This window comes from Stenella coeruleoalba, assembly GCF_951394435.1.
Source record: "Stenella coeruleoalba genome assembly, chromosome: 8".
In the NCBI taxonomy this organism is placed as follows: Eukaryota; Metazoa; Chordata; class Mammalia; order Artiodactyla; family Delphinidae; genus Stenella; species Stenella coeruleoalba.
In genome coordinates, this window is record NC_137154.1 from 14202621 (window position 1) to 14218034 (window position 15414).

The following is a 15414-nucleotide window of genomic DNA, read 5'->3' on the forward strand; positions in this document are numbered from 1 at the left end:
CAAGTGTTGTCTACTGTTAAGCTCTCAATCACAGAGAGCCACACTGTAGGACAGCAGGGCCTTGCTTTCCAAGAGGTGAGAGTGGATGGTCCTTCATGTTTGCTCCCAGCAGCGGGCTTCCCTTCGCTGAGGCTGCAGTGAAACCGAGAGACTTACTCTCGTTTCTGACTTGTCATGGGAAACCCAATAAGTAAACGATGAGGTTACGTTGGGGGGGGGTCCTTCATACCTTTCTTCTAATCCAGACCTTTTGCTTTCCCAAGAAATCCAAAGCAAGCGGCAAGAACGAAAAAGAAGAACGACAGCAAATCCAGTGTACAGTGGCGCGGTCTTTGAGCCAGAGGTATTCCTGGCCGGCACTTGGCCATTCCCTCACGTCTCCAGTTTTATTTAGGACTTGCTCAGCACCTCCCGTCTGAAAAGCTGCTTACGAGCAGTACCCTGATTGTGCTTGGCCAGCTCTGTAAAATGATGGCTTTTTCTCTGGCTGAAGACATTATTTCATCTTTATTATTTGCTGTTTCCCCCTTAGTTTTTTCCTGAAGTTTAAGTAGATACAAACCACCTACCTTAAAAATTTAACTCATCCTGTCATCTGAACACAACTTTCTTCTGAAGCAGAGACGTACCTCTCTGGAATATTCTTTCAGAGCCAAGTACATACGATAAATCCAGTTATCACTGAGACCTTTGGGTGACTAGCACTAACTAGTTGGCATGTTGACGGGCATGCTGTGCTTGGTCTTTGGCTTGTACCGGGATTAGTAGTAACCATGCTATTCAACCAGTCACCTTTCTTTCTTCAATCCCGAAAGCGTAAGAAGAGCGCAGTCACGTACCTGAACAGTACAATGCATCCTGGGACCCGGAAGAGAGGTGAGTACCTTTTTTGTATCTCTCCCTTGCTGTTGCTTTTGCTTTCTGTGTTGTGTTTCTTTCCCCTCCCTCCTCCCATTGTCCTAGAGCCTAACTCCTATATCCCTTGAATATAGTTTTGTTGTTGTTCTCTGAGAATGGGGGGAAAAGAGAGTGAGATCTCTTATGAGAGTTCTGTAGACTGAATCAAAAGCTCCCCTTCCTGGGATTCGGGCAAAGCTGGCTGAGGGGAATGGCTCATTGCAGGATTTCTGCCCCAGGCCCCTCAGGCTGTTGACGAATAGCACAATGAACAGAACACCCTGTAAAAGGGAGCATTTTAGCATCATTGAGCACAACAGAGCACTGGTGTTGCCAAGGTGTTCTTAGTAGTGTCTAAGTTGTCCTGATGCCAGTGAGGACAGAGCACGACTCTTAAGCTTCTGTGAGCTGCAGACTTTGCAGGAAGGAGAGAGGTAGCCACACTGAGAATTTTGAATCTATGAGAAGAGAGCACCTGCAACTAAAGAAGAAAACATCACTGTCGAAACAGGCTTCCCAAAGCAGAAATTCCTAAAGAGCTCCGTCCCCCAGTTTCAGACCTTCCAGGGCGGGCATTCCACCTCACTCTCAGGTCAGCAACTGCCTTCACCATGCAGGTCGAAACAGGTCTTAATAGCTCAGAGTTTGAGCTTATAAACAAGGCTCTGAAATGGTTCTTTGATGTCAGTAATACATCCCAAGGTCCTTTTCTCCACGTGATAATGTGTCCTTGAATTACAGTTCCAGGCTAGAAAGGTTGCAGAGTGAGCGGAGTAGCATGCTAATTTTTGTGTATGCACAGCAATCTCAGAGCCATTGGAAGCTTAGGAGGTCATCCCGACCCTCTGTCTGCCTTAGGGAGGGCTAGCACTGTACCGGTGGTACAGTGGTTACCGTCTCTTCCCCTCAGAGAGACAGCACACCCACGCTAGTGTTTCATCAGCCCCTCCTTCAAGAAGCCAAAACATATTTAGATGGGTATCCCTAAGTCACTGTTTCATATTGATTCCTGGGCCACAGTAACCAGTGTCATGGGTTATCTTTTGTTGTTTTATTTTGTTTGGGGTTGTTTTAGTGACCTCTGACACAGTCCTCAGAAAGGAGCCCCCAGCCAGAAGCCACAGTTAATTGACCTGCTAGTGGACAGCATCTGCTGGGAGGATAGGGGTTAAATGAGCCAGAAAGACCTTGGCATCTCTTGCCAAGGTCAGAGGATGAAAGCCTGCATTCACAATGCCTAGGACGTGCCTTCTGTGGGTAAACAAAGAGCATTTATCTTCCACTTACCCTTCTAGCAGCACTAAATACCCTAGAAAAGGCAAACCAGTACGATCTGTCTTTGTACTGCACACAGTGCCGGTTTAACACAGATAGGTAATGTTTGTGTAATATCTGACAGAATCATGACTCCTGTGCATAATTCCAATATAAATTATAACTGTTGGCAAAGTCATGATCCCACGTACCATCCACCAGTGCTCGTAGGCAGTTGTGTACCTCTCCGGCTCTTTTTTTGCCTATGGTGTGCTGGGCGTACACTTTTGATCACTTGCAGCTTAGAAGCTATGACCTTTGGCCCTTAGAAGACAAGGACCCTGACTTAGATATATCATAAGGCAAGAGTGGTTGACCTGGACTTCCCATACGCATTAGGGCCCACTTGTAGATTCTCTGTAGCCATGAGGTTTGATTCAAAATGCTTCTGCTCAAATCAGCTCTTTCTGGTAGCTGTTGCTGATGACAGGGCTTTTCCTGAGACTTTGGAACACCCCAGTTCTAAGACATGTAGTTCACTGGAATGTTTGTGATGGAAAGCAGGGAGATGATTTTTGATCAACTGGGAAGGGTATCTGAGTCCAGACTTACTTAAATTCACTGTTAAGCCCAGAAGGTCTTTTTAGCTCTTAGGTTCCAGCTACTCCCAGAACATATGTCTTCCTAGCTCTGCCAGAAGGGGTAAGAATAGTTAACTTGAATTTTGCCTCCTCCCTTTGCCTTTCTCTACCCTCACAAGCAATGAAGTAACCAAAATGTGGGCAGGAGAGAAGAGGAAAAGCAGAGATCCTCAGCCAGTCTGTTTGTGGGAACTGAGAATCACTAATATTATTATAAGAATAACGATTGCAGAAAAACCTTAGGAGACAATATGTAAAAGATATGGAAAAAGAAAATAAATTCTTCTCCCTGGCCTTGGCTCCTGTTGGGCTTTGATATCTTGTTCTCCCGTTAGAAATCTCAAATTGTCATAGTTGAGGAACGTCTCTATAATCTGCCCAAGGCGAAGACCTTTAACATAACCCAGTATCTCCTGTCATTCTCTGAGGCTCTCTTATCCTCCCTTCGACACTCATGCATTTGTTTCGAATGACATTTAAATCTTTGCTTCTTTTCCTCTCTTTGGGACTGTTGTATTAACCTTCTCTCTGCTACCTCACTTCCTTTTCCATGCTAGCCAATGAGGAACACTGGCCAAAGGTATGTAAGATCATTTTTCCCCCTTTCTTTCCCTCCCCCTTTTTTCCCTTTTGTTCCCTTTTCTCGGTCTGTAGGTCGTCCTCCAAAATACAATGCAGTGCTGGGGTTTGGAGCCCTAACCCCAACATCCCCCCCATCCAGTCATCCTGACTCCCCTGAAAATGAAAAGACAGAGACCACATTCACTTTCCCTGCACCTGTTCAGCCTGTGTCCCTGCCCAGCCCCACCTCCACAGACGTAAGTAACTTGGGAAAAGCTCACTCTCTTTCTCAGAGCTTAAATCGGGGAAACCGTTATCATATGTTGTCTCCTTACCAGTTGCATCTCCTTGACTAACCCTGGAACAGCAGTAATCCCTACAGGACACTGTGTGCCACGTAAGGCAGCTTTCTGCTGGGGTCCCAGGTCCTGCCATGTCCTTGAGAATCATATTAAAGACCACATTAGGAGGCTCAGTCAGGGTTTTCAAAGTCTGGAATTTATCTGCGGTGAAGGAGTTCTCAGGAAGGGGGATGGGGTGGGGAAGTCAGGTCGTATAACTGAGAGGTGTGCAGGTGTCTGTCGTGAGTTTGGGGAGGTGGGGATAATGAACAAAGGTGTACATTCGCCTAGCAGTCCGTGTTTCCTGCTTCAAGTAAAATTCAAGACAACTTTTCCGAAAAGCAACTTTATTCATCAGAATTGGTCAGAAACAGGCTCCTGAAAAAAGCATCAGATGCTTAGTAGCCCTTCCCCCAGAGGCTGCAGGAGTGCAAACTAGTGCCCTCTTTTTAAATGAGCGCTTACAAAGCGGTGAATTCACTCAACAAATACTGAGCACTGCCCTGCTGAGCATGCACTGTTGTTGAGACTGGGGACAGAACAGGGAACAGAACCAGCTCCTTGCCCTCAGGGAGCTCGTATTGCACGGCCAGAGGCAGGTGATAAGCAAATGAACATTTAAATGTCAGGTCATGATAAGTGCTGTGAAAAAAAACTTGACACAGAATCAGGGGCATAAGGAGTTACAGCAGGAGGTTGCTGTTTTATGAAGAGTGGTAAGAGACAGCCTCTCTGGTGGGAATGGAGTATGTTGGAGTATCTGGGGCGGGGAAGAGCATTCCACGCAGAGGGAACAGCAGTGCAGAAGCCCTGCTCGTTGGAGGAAGTGTATATGGCGTAGAGAAGAAGGGCTTGGTGGGCAGGCAGGAGCAGTGGGAGAGGAGACCTCAGAGGGCAGGGCCCGTCTCGCAGGGTCTTGTAGCTTTTACTCTGAGTGAGATGGGAGATGCTCCAGAGTTTTAAGTAGAGGAGTGACGTTACTTTTCACTTTTTATTTTGAAAATTTCCAAACCTACAGAAAAGTTGCAACAACAACACAAGGAAGGAATATATACCCTCCTCCTAGATTCACCGATTGTTACAATTTCGCCACATATGCTACTTCCCACCACCACACGCTTGTTTTGCTGATCTAGTTAAGAAGTTGAAGACATCATGAATCTTCACCCAAAATACTCCCGTGTATATCTCCTAAAAACAAAGACAGTCTCTGACGTAGCCACAATGCAGTTATGAAATTGAGGAAATTTAATATGACAAAATATTATTTGTATAGTATACAGCCCATCTTCAGATTTCTCCAATTATCTCAATAAATGCCTGAGTGGCACTTTGTTTTTTCTGCTCCAGGATCCAACCCAAGATCACTCTTGACATTAATTTTTATGGTGTTTTGTCTTTAGTCTCCTTACTCTGGAACAGTTTCTCAGCCTGTCTTTGTCCTTCGTGACACTGACATTTTTTAAAAGATAGGCCAGTTGCTGTATAGAGTGTCCCTCCATTTGGATGATCTGATTGTTTTCTCAAGAATAGATTCAGGGTATGCATTTTTGTAGGAGCACCAAATACCTGATGATGCACTGATTCTCAGTGCATCACAAGAGGCACATGTTGTCCATCTGTCCCATTGTTGGTGATATTAGCTTTCATCTCTTAAGATAGACTCAATCAGATATCTCTAATCCTAAAGATGCCTGTTTCCTTAGGTGAAGATAGTGACGAGTCTATAAAAATATCCAGTTCCCCAGCAAACTTAGTGGTTTTAGCAGCCTTTGAAGGTTCTTACCTGCATTTATTTTTTTTTTAACATCTTTATCGGCGTATAATAGCTTTACAATGGTGTGTTAGTTTCTGCTGTATAACAAAGTGAATCAGCTGTACTTATACATATATCCCCATATCCCCTCCCTCTTGCGTCTCCCTCCCACCCTCCCTATCCCACGCCTCTAGGTGGTCACAAAGCACCGAGCTGATCTCCCTGTGAGATGCAGCTGCTTCCCACTAGCTATTTATTTTACATTTGGTAGTGTATATATGTCCATGACACGCTCTCACTTCGTCCCAGCTTACCCTTCCCCCACCCCGTGTCCTCTAGTCCACTCTCTACGTCTACATCTTTATTCCTGTCCTGCCCCTAGATTCTTCAGAGCCTTTTTTTTTTTTTAGATTCCATATATATGTGTTAGCACACGGTATTTGTTTTTCTCTTTCTGACTTACTTCACTCTGTATGACAGACTCTATGTCCATCCACCTCACTACAAATAACTCAACTTCGTTTCTTTTTATGGCTGAGTAATACTCCATTGTATATTTGTGCCACATCTTTATCCATTCATCTGTCGATCGATACTTAGGTTGCTTCCATGTCCTGGCTATTGTAAACAGTGCTGCAGTGAACATTGTGGTACATGACTCTTTTTGAATTACGGTTTTCTCAGGGTATATGCCCAGTAGTGGGATTGTGGGGTCGTATGGTAGTTCTCTTTTTAGTTTTTTTTTTAAAGAAGATGTTGGGGGTAGGAGTTTATTAATTAATTAATATTTATTTTTGCTGTGTTGCGTCTTCATTTCTGTGTGAGGGCTTTCTCTAGTTGTGGCAAGTGGGGGCCACTCTTCATCGTGGTCCGCGGGCCTCTCACTATCGCAGCCTCTCTCGTTGCAGAGCACAGGCTCCAGACTCGCAGGCTCAGTAGTTGTGGCTCACGGGCCTAGTTGCTCCACGGCATGTGGGATCCTCCCAGACCAGGGCTCGAACCTGTGTCCCCTGCATTAGCAGGCAGATTCTCAGCCACTGCGCCACCAGGGAAGCCCCTCTTTTTAGTTTTTTAAAGAACCTCCATACTGTTCTCCATAGTGGCTGTATCAATTTACATTCCCACCAACAGTGCAAGAGGGTTCCCTTTTCTCCACACCCTCTCCAGCATTTATTGTTTGTAGACTTTTTGATGATGGCCATTCTGACCGGTGTGAGGTGATACCTCGTTGTAGTTTTCATTTGCCTTTCTCTAATGATTAGTGATGTTGAGTATCCTTTCATGTGTTTGTTGGCAATCTGTATATCTTCTTTGGAGAAATGTCTGTTTAGGTCTTCTGCCCATTTTTGGATTGGGTTGTTTGTTTTTTTGATATTGAGCTGCACGAGCTGCTTGTATATTGTGGAGTTTAATCCTTTGTCATTTGCTTCATTTGCAAATATTTTCTCCCATTCTGAGGGTTGTCTTTTCATCTTGTTTATGGTTTCCTTTGCTGTGCAAAAGCTTTTAAGTTTCATTAGGTCCCATTTGTTTTTCTTTTGTTTGTTTTTATTTCCCTTTCTCTAGGAGGTGGGTCAAAAACGATCTTGTTGCGATTTATGTCATAGAGTGTTCTGCCTATGTTTTCCTCTAAAAGTTTTATAGTGTCTGGCCTTACATTTAGGTCTTTAATCCATTTGGAGTTTATTTTTGTGTATGGTGTTAGGGAGTGTTCTAATTTCATTCTTTTACATGTAGCTGTCCAGTTTTCCCAGCACCACTTATTGAAGAGGCTGTCTTTTCTCCATTGTATATTCTTGCCTCCTTTATCAAAGAGAAGGTGACCATATGTGCCTGGGTTTATCTCTGGGCTTTCTATCCTGTTCCACTGATCTGCATGTCTTTTTTGGTGCCAGTACCATACTGTCTTGATTACTGTAGCTTTGTAGTGTAGTCTGAAGTCCGGGAGCCTGATTCCTCCAGCTCTGTTTTTCTTTCTCAAGATTGCTTTGGCTATTCAGGGTCTTTTGTGTTTCCATACAAATTGTGAAATTTTTTGTTCTAATTCTGTGAAAAATGCCATTGGTAGTTTGATAGAGATTGAATTGAATCTGTAGGTTGCTTTGGGTAGTATAGTCATTTCCACAATGTTGATTCTTCCAGTCCAACAACATGGTATATCTCTCCATCTGTTTGTATTATCTTTAAGTTCTTTCATCAGTGTCTCATAGTTTTCTGCATACAGGTCCTTTGTCTCCTTAGGTAGGTTTATTCTTAGGTATTTTATTCTTTTTGTAGCAGTGGTAAATGGGAGACTTTCCTTAATTTCTCTTTCAGATTTTTCATCATTAGTGTATAGGAATGCAAGAGATTTCTGTGCATTAATTTTGTATCCTGCTCCTTTACCAAATTCATTGATTAGCTCTAGTAGTTTTCTGGTAGCATCTTTAGGATTCTCTGTGCATAGTGTCATGTCATCTGCAAACAGTGACAGTTTTACTTCTTTTTTTTCCAATTTGCATTCCATTTCTTCTTCTTCTCTGATTGCTGTGGCTAAAACTTCCAAAACTGTGTTGAATAGTAGTGGTGAGAGTGGGCAAGCTTGTCTTTTTCCTGAGCTTAATGGAAATGGTTTCAGTTTTTCACCACTGAGAATGATGTTGGCTGTGGGTTTGTCATATATGGCCTTTATTATGTTGATGTAAGTTCCCTCTATGCCTACTTTCTGGAGGGTTTTTATCATAAATGGGTGTTGAATTTTGTCGAAAGCTTTTTCTGCATCTATTGAGATGATCATATGGTTTTTACCCTTCAATTTGTTAATATGTTGTATCACATTGATTGATTTGCGTATATTGAAGAATCCTTGCATCCCTGGGATAAACCCCCCTTGATCATGGTGTATGATCCTCTTAATGTGCTGTTGGATTCTGTTTGCTAGTATTTTGTTGAGGATTTTTGTATCTGTGTTCAACACTGATACTGGCCTGTAGTTTTCTTTGTTTGTGACATCATTGTCTGGTTTTAGTATCAGGGTGATGGTGGCCTCATAGAATGAGTTTGGGAGTGTTCCTCCCTCTGCTATATTTTGGAAGAGTTTGCGAAGGATAGGTGTTAGCTCTTCTCTAAATGTTTGATAGAATTCGCCTGTGAAGCCATCTGGTCCTGGGCTTTTGTCTGTTGGAAGATTTTTAATCCCAGTTTCAATTTCTCTGCTGGTGATTGGTCTGTTTATATTTTCTATTTCTTCCTGGTTCAGTCTCAGAACGTTGTACTTTTCTAAGGATTTGTCCATTTCTTCCAGGTTGTCCATTTTATTGGCATAGAGTTCCTTGTATTAATCTCTCATGATTCTTTGTATTTCTGCAGTGTCAGTTGTGCCGTCTCCTTTTTCATTTCTAATTGTGTTGATTTGAGTCTTCTCCTTTTTTTTCTTGATGAGTCTGGCTAAAGGTTTATCAATTTTGTTTATCTTCTCAAAGAACCAGCTTTTACTTTTATTGATCTCTGCTATTGTTTTCTTCATTTCTTTTTCATTTATTTCTGAGCTGATCTTTGTGATTTCTTTCCTTCTGCTAACTTTGGGGGTTTTTTGTTCTTCTTTCTCTTAATTGCTTTATGTGTAAAGTTAGGTTGTTTATTTGAGATGTTTCTTGAGGTAGGATTGTATTGCTATAAGCCTCCCTCTGAGAACTGCTTTTGCTGCATCGCATAGGTTTTGGGTCATCGTGTTTTCATTGTCATTTGTTTCTAGGTATTTTTTGATTTCTCTTTGATTTCTTCAGTGATCTCTTGGTTATTTAGTAGCGTGTTGTTTAGCCTCCATGTGTTTGTGTTTTTTACAGCTTTTTCCCTGTAATTGATATCTAGTCTCATAGCGTTGTGGTCGGAAAAGATACTTGATACGATTTCAATTTTCTTAAATTTACCAGGGCTTGATTTGTGACCCAAGATATGATCTGTCCTGTGCATTTATTATTTTTAAGGCGTTTGCAAAATTGGCTTGGATTTTAGAGTGATCACTGTGTCTGACAACGGAGAAGAGACTGTGGGGAGGATAGGATGGGAGCAGGAAGACCAGTTAGGAGGCTGTTGCAGTCATCCTGGGAAGAGCTCACGATGACTTGGCCCGATTGAATGGCGGAAGTAGAGATGGAAAAAACTGATGGGGTCTGCATTTATTTTGAAGAGCCAGCAGAATTAGATAAGGGGATGTGAGAAAAAGAGAATAGCCAAAGGTTTTGGCCTAAACAACTGAAAGGATAAAGCTGCCATTTACTGGAAGATGAGCAGGTTTGAGGAGGGAAACCAAGAGTTACATTTTGTGCACATCCCAGTTCTTTTGTGAATTACAGAGCTTGTCTTTAGGATCGTCTTCAGGTAAAATCCCTTGAACTTGAAGCTTCTTAGTACTTAATAATTAGGTCTACCCCTCTCCAAAGAGCAAAAGCATACCGTATGCACATCCTGAGTTACGGTTCCAGAAACAACAAAGGAAGTGTCATCTTCGGAGGACCAGGGTCATAGAAGAGTTCTCGGGCAGGTTTCCTTCCTTGGACAATAGCTAGTGGCTACAGACCCAGTCTTGCTCTCAAGATTCAGCATTGGTTTTTGGCATTAGTGATTGACACAGGTTTTCTACCTGTCCTGTTAATGAGCACCAGGAGTCCCTGTCAGAAACTTTGTTTGCACCAAAGATTATCTCCGTTTTCCTCAGTTGAAGCATTGCCGAGGTATTGCCAGCTCATGGCTTCCTGGTAGGGATCCTTTGCAAGGCGATGCACAGATGCTGGGGAACAGATGATTGTGGGTCTGCAAGTGAGTGTCTTCCCTAAAGATGTTGTTTTTCCTTTTTGTGACTTTTGGCTGAGGAGGTTTATGATTTTCTTTGAGAGACTGAACCCGAAGGATACACTCGGATCAAATCACCAACTAAATGCTTTTGCCAGGTTTCCTCTTAAAATGGAAACTTTGTTCTTTTCAGGAATCGAAAGGTAAAAGAAAGCTTTTCTAAAACCATTAAATATGTTGAGAACTTTCTCGGTTAAACCTAGTGGAATGGATTTTCTTTAAAGATAATTGACTTCTACTTTTACAGTGTCCCAACAGTGGCAGTGATTAAAATCAACACACAGGGCTCTGTGTTTGCTGCTGGGTGGCGTAAGCCCCAGCAATGTTAATTAAACAATCACAGTTGAGAGGCAGGCATTTCCTGGGGATCAGTAACCATCTAGAAGGAGTTGGTAATATAAGACCCAGCCGGTCACTAATCTTTAGGATGTATCTTGTTGCCACTATCATCATTTTTATGGGAAGGGAAGATATGTTGACACAGTTATAAAATTTGTTTAGCAGATGATGAAGTTGCAATTGATACAGCCAGGGTGTTTCCAAAAAACATACATCTTTAGCTCCCAGCAAAGGATTGTGGGTCAGCCATCATTCAACTTACTATTTGGTTTATGGTAGTAATTTGGTCAGTCACCAAAGCCTAACCCTTTGGACCTGGTGCAGCAACTCTGTGGGACTTCCTCTGCTCTCTTTAAGCAAAGAACCAATTCTGCGTGGATGAAATACATATCTTGGCATTTTATATTTATTTCTTTGGGCAGTAGTTCTCAATCTGTGGTCTGGGTATGATACTGAGACTCTTACAGGGGGTCAAAATATAAAATATAATTTTATGTATTTTAAAATATAATATCAATCAAAATATAAAATCAAAAATATTTTCATGATAATACCAAAATATTCTTTGCCATTTTCATTCTCATTTTCTCAAAAGTAGGACAGTGGGGTTTTCCAGGTACTACATGATAAGTGGTGATAGCACTCTGAGGGCTAACTGAATGTGCCCTTGTGTGTTCTTGGATTTTAACATTCTTCAATACATGATTTTTGTAACTTCCTGTGATTCTGTTATTTATTTCAAAATAAAAAAGTTTTAAAACTTCTAGTACAATAAATAGCAATAGATTCAACTCACCTAAGCAAAAGCACTTTGAGGTGGTTAGTAATTTTAAGTGTTACTAAGGGGTCCTGACACTGAAAAGATTATGAACTGCTGCTACAGGATATGTAAATAGGATAGAAGTTTTCTTTCCTTTAGGAAATTGAAAGAAATTATTTAACCTTTATTTTATGTACTCTCCACCTTCCACTTCCTGATGTTCTCCTTACTCTGGAGCAAAGGAAAGTGAGCAGAGCTCTTTACCCAACAAATAAGATAGGTATTTGGAATAAGATGTCCAGTTTGTCTCATTTACTTCATCAGTGATAATTGTACCTGTGGTTCGTGTAAAAGAGTTTCTGAAGCCATAAAATTATTATAAACTTATTAAAGATGCAGACTTACAACATGGGGCGAAGGTTCAAAAAAGACTAGGTCTCTAGAGGAGAGCCACCCTCAGGCTGATTTTAAGAAGAAAGTCACAGTTAATCTAGGGATGAAACCTTAACATCTTTCGGTGCCTTGAAGTTACACTGTTAGGCTGCATTCTTATGTAGTATTTTTACACATGTACTAAGTATCTTATTTTTTGACTGCCCAGAGGTAACATTGTCTTACTAAAAGAGATTAACATCCATCCACACTTTGAAGTAGCTTACAACTTTTTGCAGCCAGTCTTCTGGGCCACCAGATACCCTAGATATGTAGATACTGCCAGATAGTTCCTTTCCTTTCCTTTGGATAGAAATAGTAGGTCTGGGAAGATATGTTCCTTTCAGCAATCGTGGTTGAAGGGTTATATCATAGAAAGGAAGAACTGGGCATCGCTTTCTGTATCATTGCTTCTTGTGCAAAATTTCTGTATTAGGCCTTCTGTCAGAATAGCCTGGAATTCTAAAACAACACATTGGAAGTGAAAAGGCCGGGGTCTCCTCCAAGCTGAGGTGCTGCCTTGTTAGTTAACCTCTGGCCTGACCCTTCAGTCTTCCCTTTCCTGGTGTCCTTATCAACAGCGTTAATCCTGTTTAGAGAACAGGCCAGGGATTGACTTACTGAAAAACACCTCTTTAATACCTCGTGTTTTTTTAATATGTTCTGTCCAAATTTTAAATAGATCTGCTTTTTTCTGATGGTGCCTTTTGTTGAGAGGGCTCCCACAGACTCGCCTGAGTACCAGAACCATCACTCATGGAGGCGGGAGAGACTAGCAGAGTGCACTTAGGCTGCTCTTCTTTATCTATCTGGTGAAGCATTTTACAGGGAGGAATAAAGCCTCCCGGAATAGAACGGTCCATTGAACAGCAAATGCCAAATACTGGTTTTAAGAGAACACTCTCAGCTGTTTGGCTTTTTTAATTCTTCATGTTAGAAAACTCATAGGAGTTTACTTTGCTCCTGACTTAATACTTTCCTGTTTGAACTTTGGCTATAGTTTTTCTCCCAGAGCAAGTAAAGAGTTTAGCGAAAACCTCCATTTCTTGTCTGTCTTCTTTCCCATTGATGATGGGAAATGATGAATGGATTTCAATGTCTTTAAACTTTATGATTTGTGAGTTGGACTGTACCAAAACTTAAATGCTGAGTTATTACCTGTAAAGCTAATTTTGGCCTAGGTGACCCCACAGTTACAGTTGCTTGTAAACTCTACTTTAAGGTTAAGAATACTAGCCCCACCTGGGGAACCTCAACTCTATAGAGCAGGCTTGCACCGTTGGTAATTTCTGCTTTTCTTGAACACTCTTGCAATGAGTTGGAGGGGCACAGCTGATTGTCCGAAAACATTTATATGTATCCAGAATGTGTACGTTAACATTCCAATTTTACCTTTTTGTCCTTTCTCTTACCTTTCCTCTCAATTTCATAGGGTGATATCCATGAGGATTTTTGCAGTGTTTGCAGAAAAAGTGGCCAGTTGCTGATGTGTGACACGTGTTCCCGTGTATATCATCTGGACTGCTTGGACCCTCCTCTGAAAACGATTCCCAAGGGCATGTGGATCTGTCCCAGATGTCAGGACCAGGTACTGTGGGTGGGTCAGAAAGGGTGAGGGACAGAGGAGGAGAAGGACCTCCTTTCCCCTCTAAGCTGAGGGAATGGCTGAGTCTCTTTCCTCTCCAGTAGTTCTCCGAGCCACATCTGCCCTGTTCACAGCACAGCACTCACCCCCACAGCATCCCTCCTCTCAGAGGTTCTCTGTTCATGAGGCAGTGACTCATGTACAGGTGGAGAGACCCTAACTGCTTCCCTCTATCTGAAATGACTTATCTTTTCATTACCTTTACCCTTAAAAGTCCATAAGACTGTCTGCCTCATTCTCTGAAAATGGTCCAAACTCAGCATATGCTTGAAACTCTGGAAATAAAATCCTTAAAGGGAACTGCCCAATTGATCATTTAATTCAAATAAGAGCAGTTTTACTTTTAACCTGTGTCATCATCAGGATCAGAGAACTAACTATAAAAGTACTGTCTTAATATTTCATGGATTTGAAAGAAGAGAAAGCCTCTTCCCTTCCTTTTCTGTTTAGTTTCTGATTTTTTATTTAAACTATCCATGTATCTTTATGTCTTTATGTTTTTATTATAAGCTGTCTTGAGACCTTTTTGGAAGTAGGCAAAAGTATAAATATTACATAGATAATAAGCCCAGTAGCTCAGCAAGCTTTGGGGTCCTGCTCGGTTCTTTGGAATCCTGAGTTGAGGGAATTCTGGTTTTCCCCTTTAAATCTTGGTCCTCACCCTTACTGTCTCCATGATGTAGCAGAGACAGTTCTCTCTGTTCTCTTCCTGATGCTGCTTTGTGACCCTCTGATAATCTTCTACTCGGGGTCTAGATTATACTTCAGTACTTGGAGCTGATACTTAATTTCCTTGGTCAGGCTGTCTTTGAGGCACATATAAGCTAAAATTGCGACAGGCAGCCCATGTCGGGTGAAGGACGAAGCTGCCAGTGGCTGCTGCCATTAGGCAGACCTGCAGCTTGTGTGCTGATGTTTCTGATGGTTGGGAGTAGTTGGGGGTCGTGTAGCAGGCATGAAAAGATGGGAATGCCTAGCCAGCTCCCAGCCTCTTTCTAAGCCAGGGCTCAGGTGGCTTGGCTCTTCCTGCCATTGACCCTCATTCTTTCAGGCTGATAAACTGGGACTTTGTAGTCCAGAAACTATAGACCAGGGTTTTGCAACACTGCCACCGTAAATCCTTCCTGGATTTTGTCTGCCAATAGCTACAGACACTGTTGCTTGTTACTACACAGTGGATGTGTGTTTATATATCTTTCTCAAGGGTAAAATTCTAAAAATCTTTTCAGATGCTGAAGAAGGAAGAAGCAATTCCATGGCCTGGAACTTTAGCAATTGTTCATTCCTATATTGCCTATAAAGCAGGTAAAGAATTATCCATACTGCCTTTTGTATAAGCCTCCCTTTGTTTAAAAAAAAAAAACAGACAAGTACTAGGAGACAGTATTTGTTTCGTTTTCAAAAGGAACTATAAAGTTAAAAATGAAAAGCTTTTATTGAACGAAATAAGGAGTTTGTTGTAGCACTTCCTTGGGGGGGAAAAATGAGAAGTGATATTTATGTAAAGCCAGGCCCAAGCCAGGGACAGTTTTCTTAGCGTCCCTTTACATATAAAAGGGAGAGTCTTAGTGGGCAGGTTCTGTGCACTGGCTGTGGGGCTTGGGGAGCTTTGGGGAAGATATCTTCTTTAGCAAGCCTTCTGAACATGGCGGCCTTTTCAAAGAATTTATTGTCAAAAACAAGTTCCTTTTTCTTTTTTCCCAGCAAAAGAAGAAGAAAAACAGAAATTACTTAAATGGAGTTCAGATTTAAAACAAGAACGAGAACAACTAGAGCAGAAGGTGAAACAGCTCAGCAATTCTATAAGTGTAAGTAAACCTCGTGCTTTCGGTGAGAGGTACAGAGGTACAGAACTTTCTGTGTACATAACAGTACGCGTGGCTCTCGAGCGCTGATTCATTCCTTCAGCTTATTAACACTGTTAACCTGGGTGGTTGCAGTTTGCTTCCAGTTAGAGT

General features: G+C 41.9%; 1 protein-coding gene across 21 annotated transcripts in view; it reads left to right on the top strand.

Annotated features, from left to right (window-relative positions):
* Positions 1 to 15414, top strand: part of PHF21A (PHD finger protein 21A) — a 197164-nt gene that overhangs the window by 172884 nt on the left and 8866 nt on the right. For all 21 annotated transcript variants that reach the window (XR_013829586.1, XR_013829587.1, XM_079930665.1 and 18 more), the window contains 6 exons: positions 264 to 343; positions 816 to 876; positions 3447 to 3610; positions 13244 to 13399; positions 14686 to 14761; positions 15161 to 15264. Coding sequence is in view for 19 of the 21 variants with exons in the window: in XM_079930665.1 (XP_079786791.1) it covers positions 264 to 343; positions 816 to 876; positions 3447 to 3610; positions 13244 to 13399; positions 14686 to 14761; positions 15161 to 15264 (641 nt within the window). In the remaining 2 variants the exon portion in view is untranslated. The remainder of the gene's footprint in view (positions 1 to 263; positions 344 to 815; positions 877 to 3446; positions 3611 to 13243; positions 13400 to 14685; positions 14762 to 15160; positions 15265 to 15414) is intronic.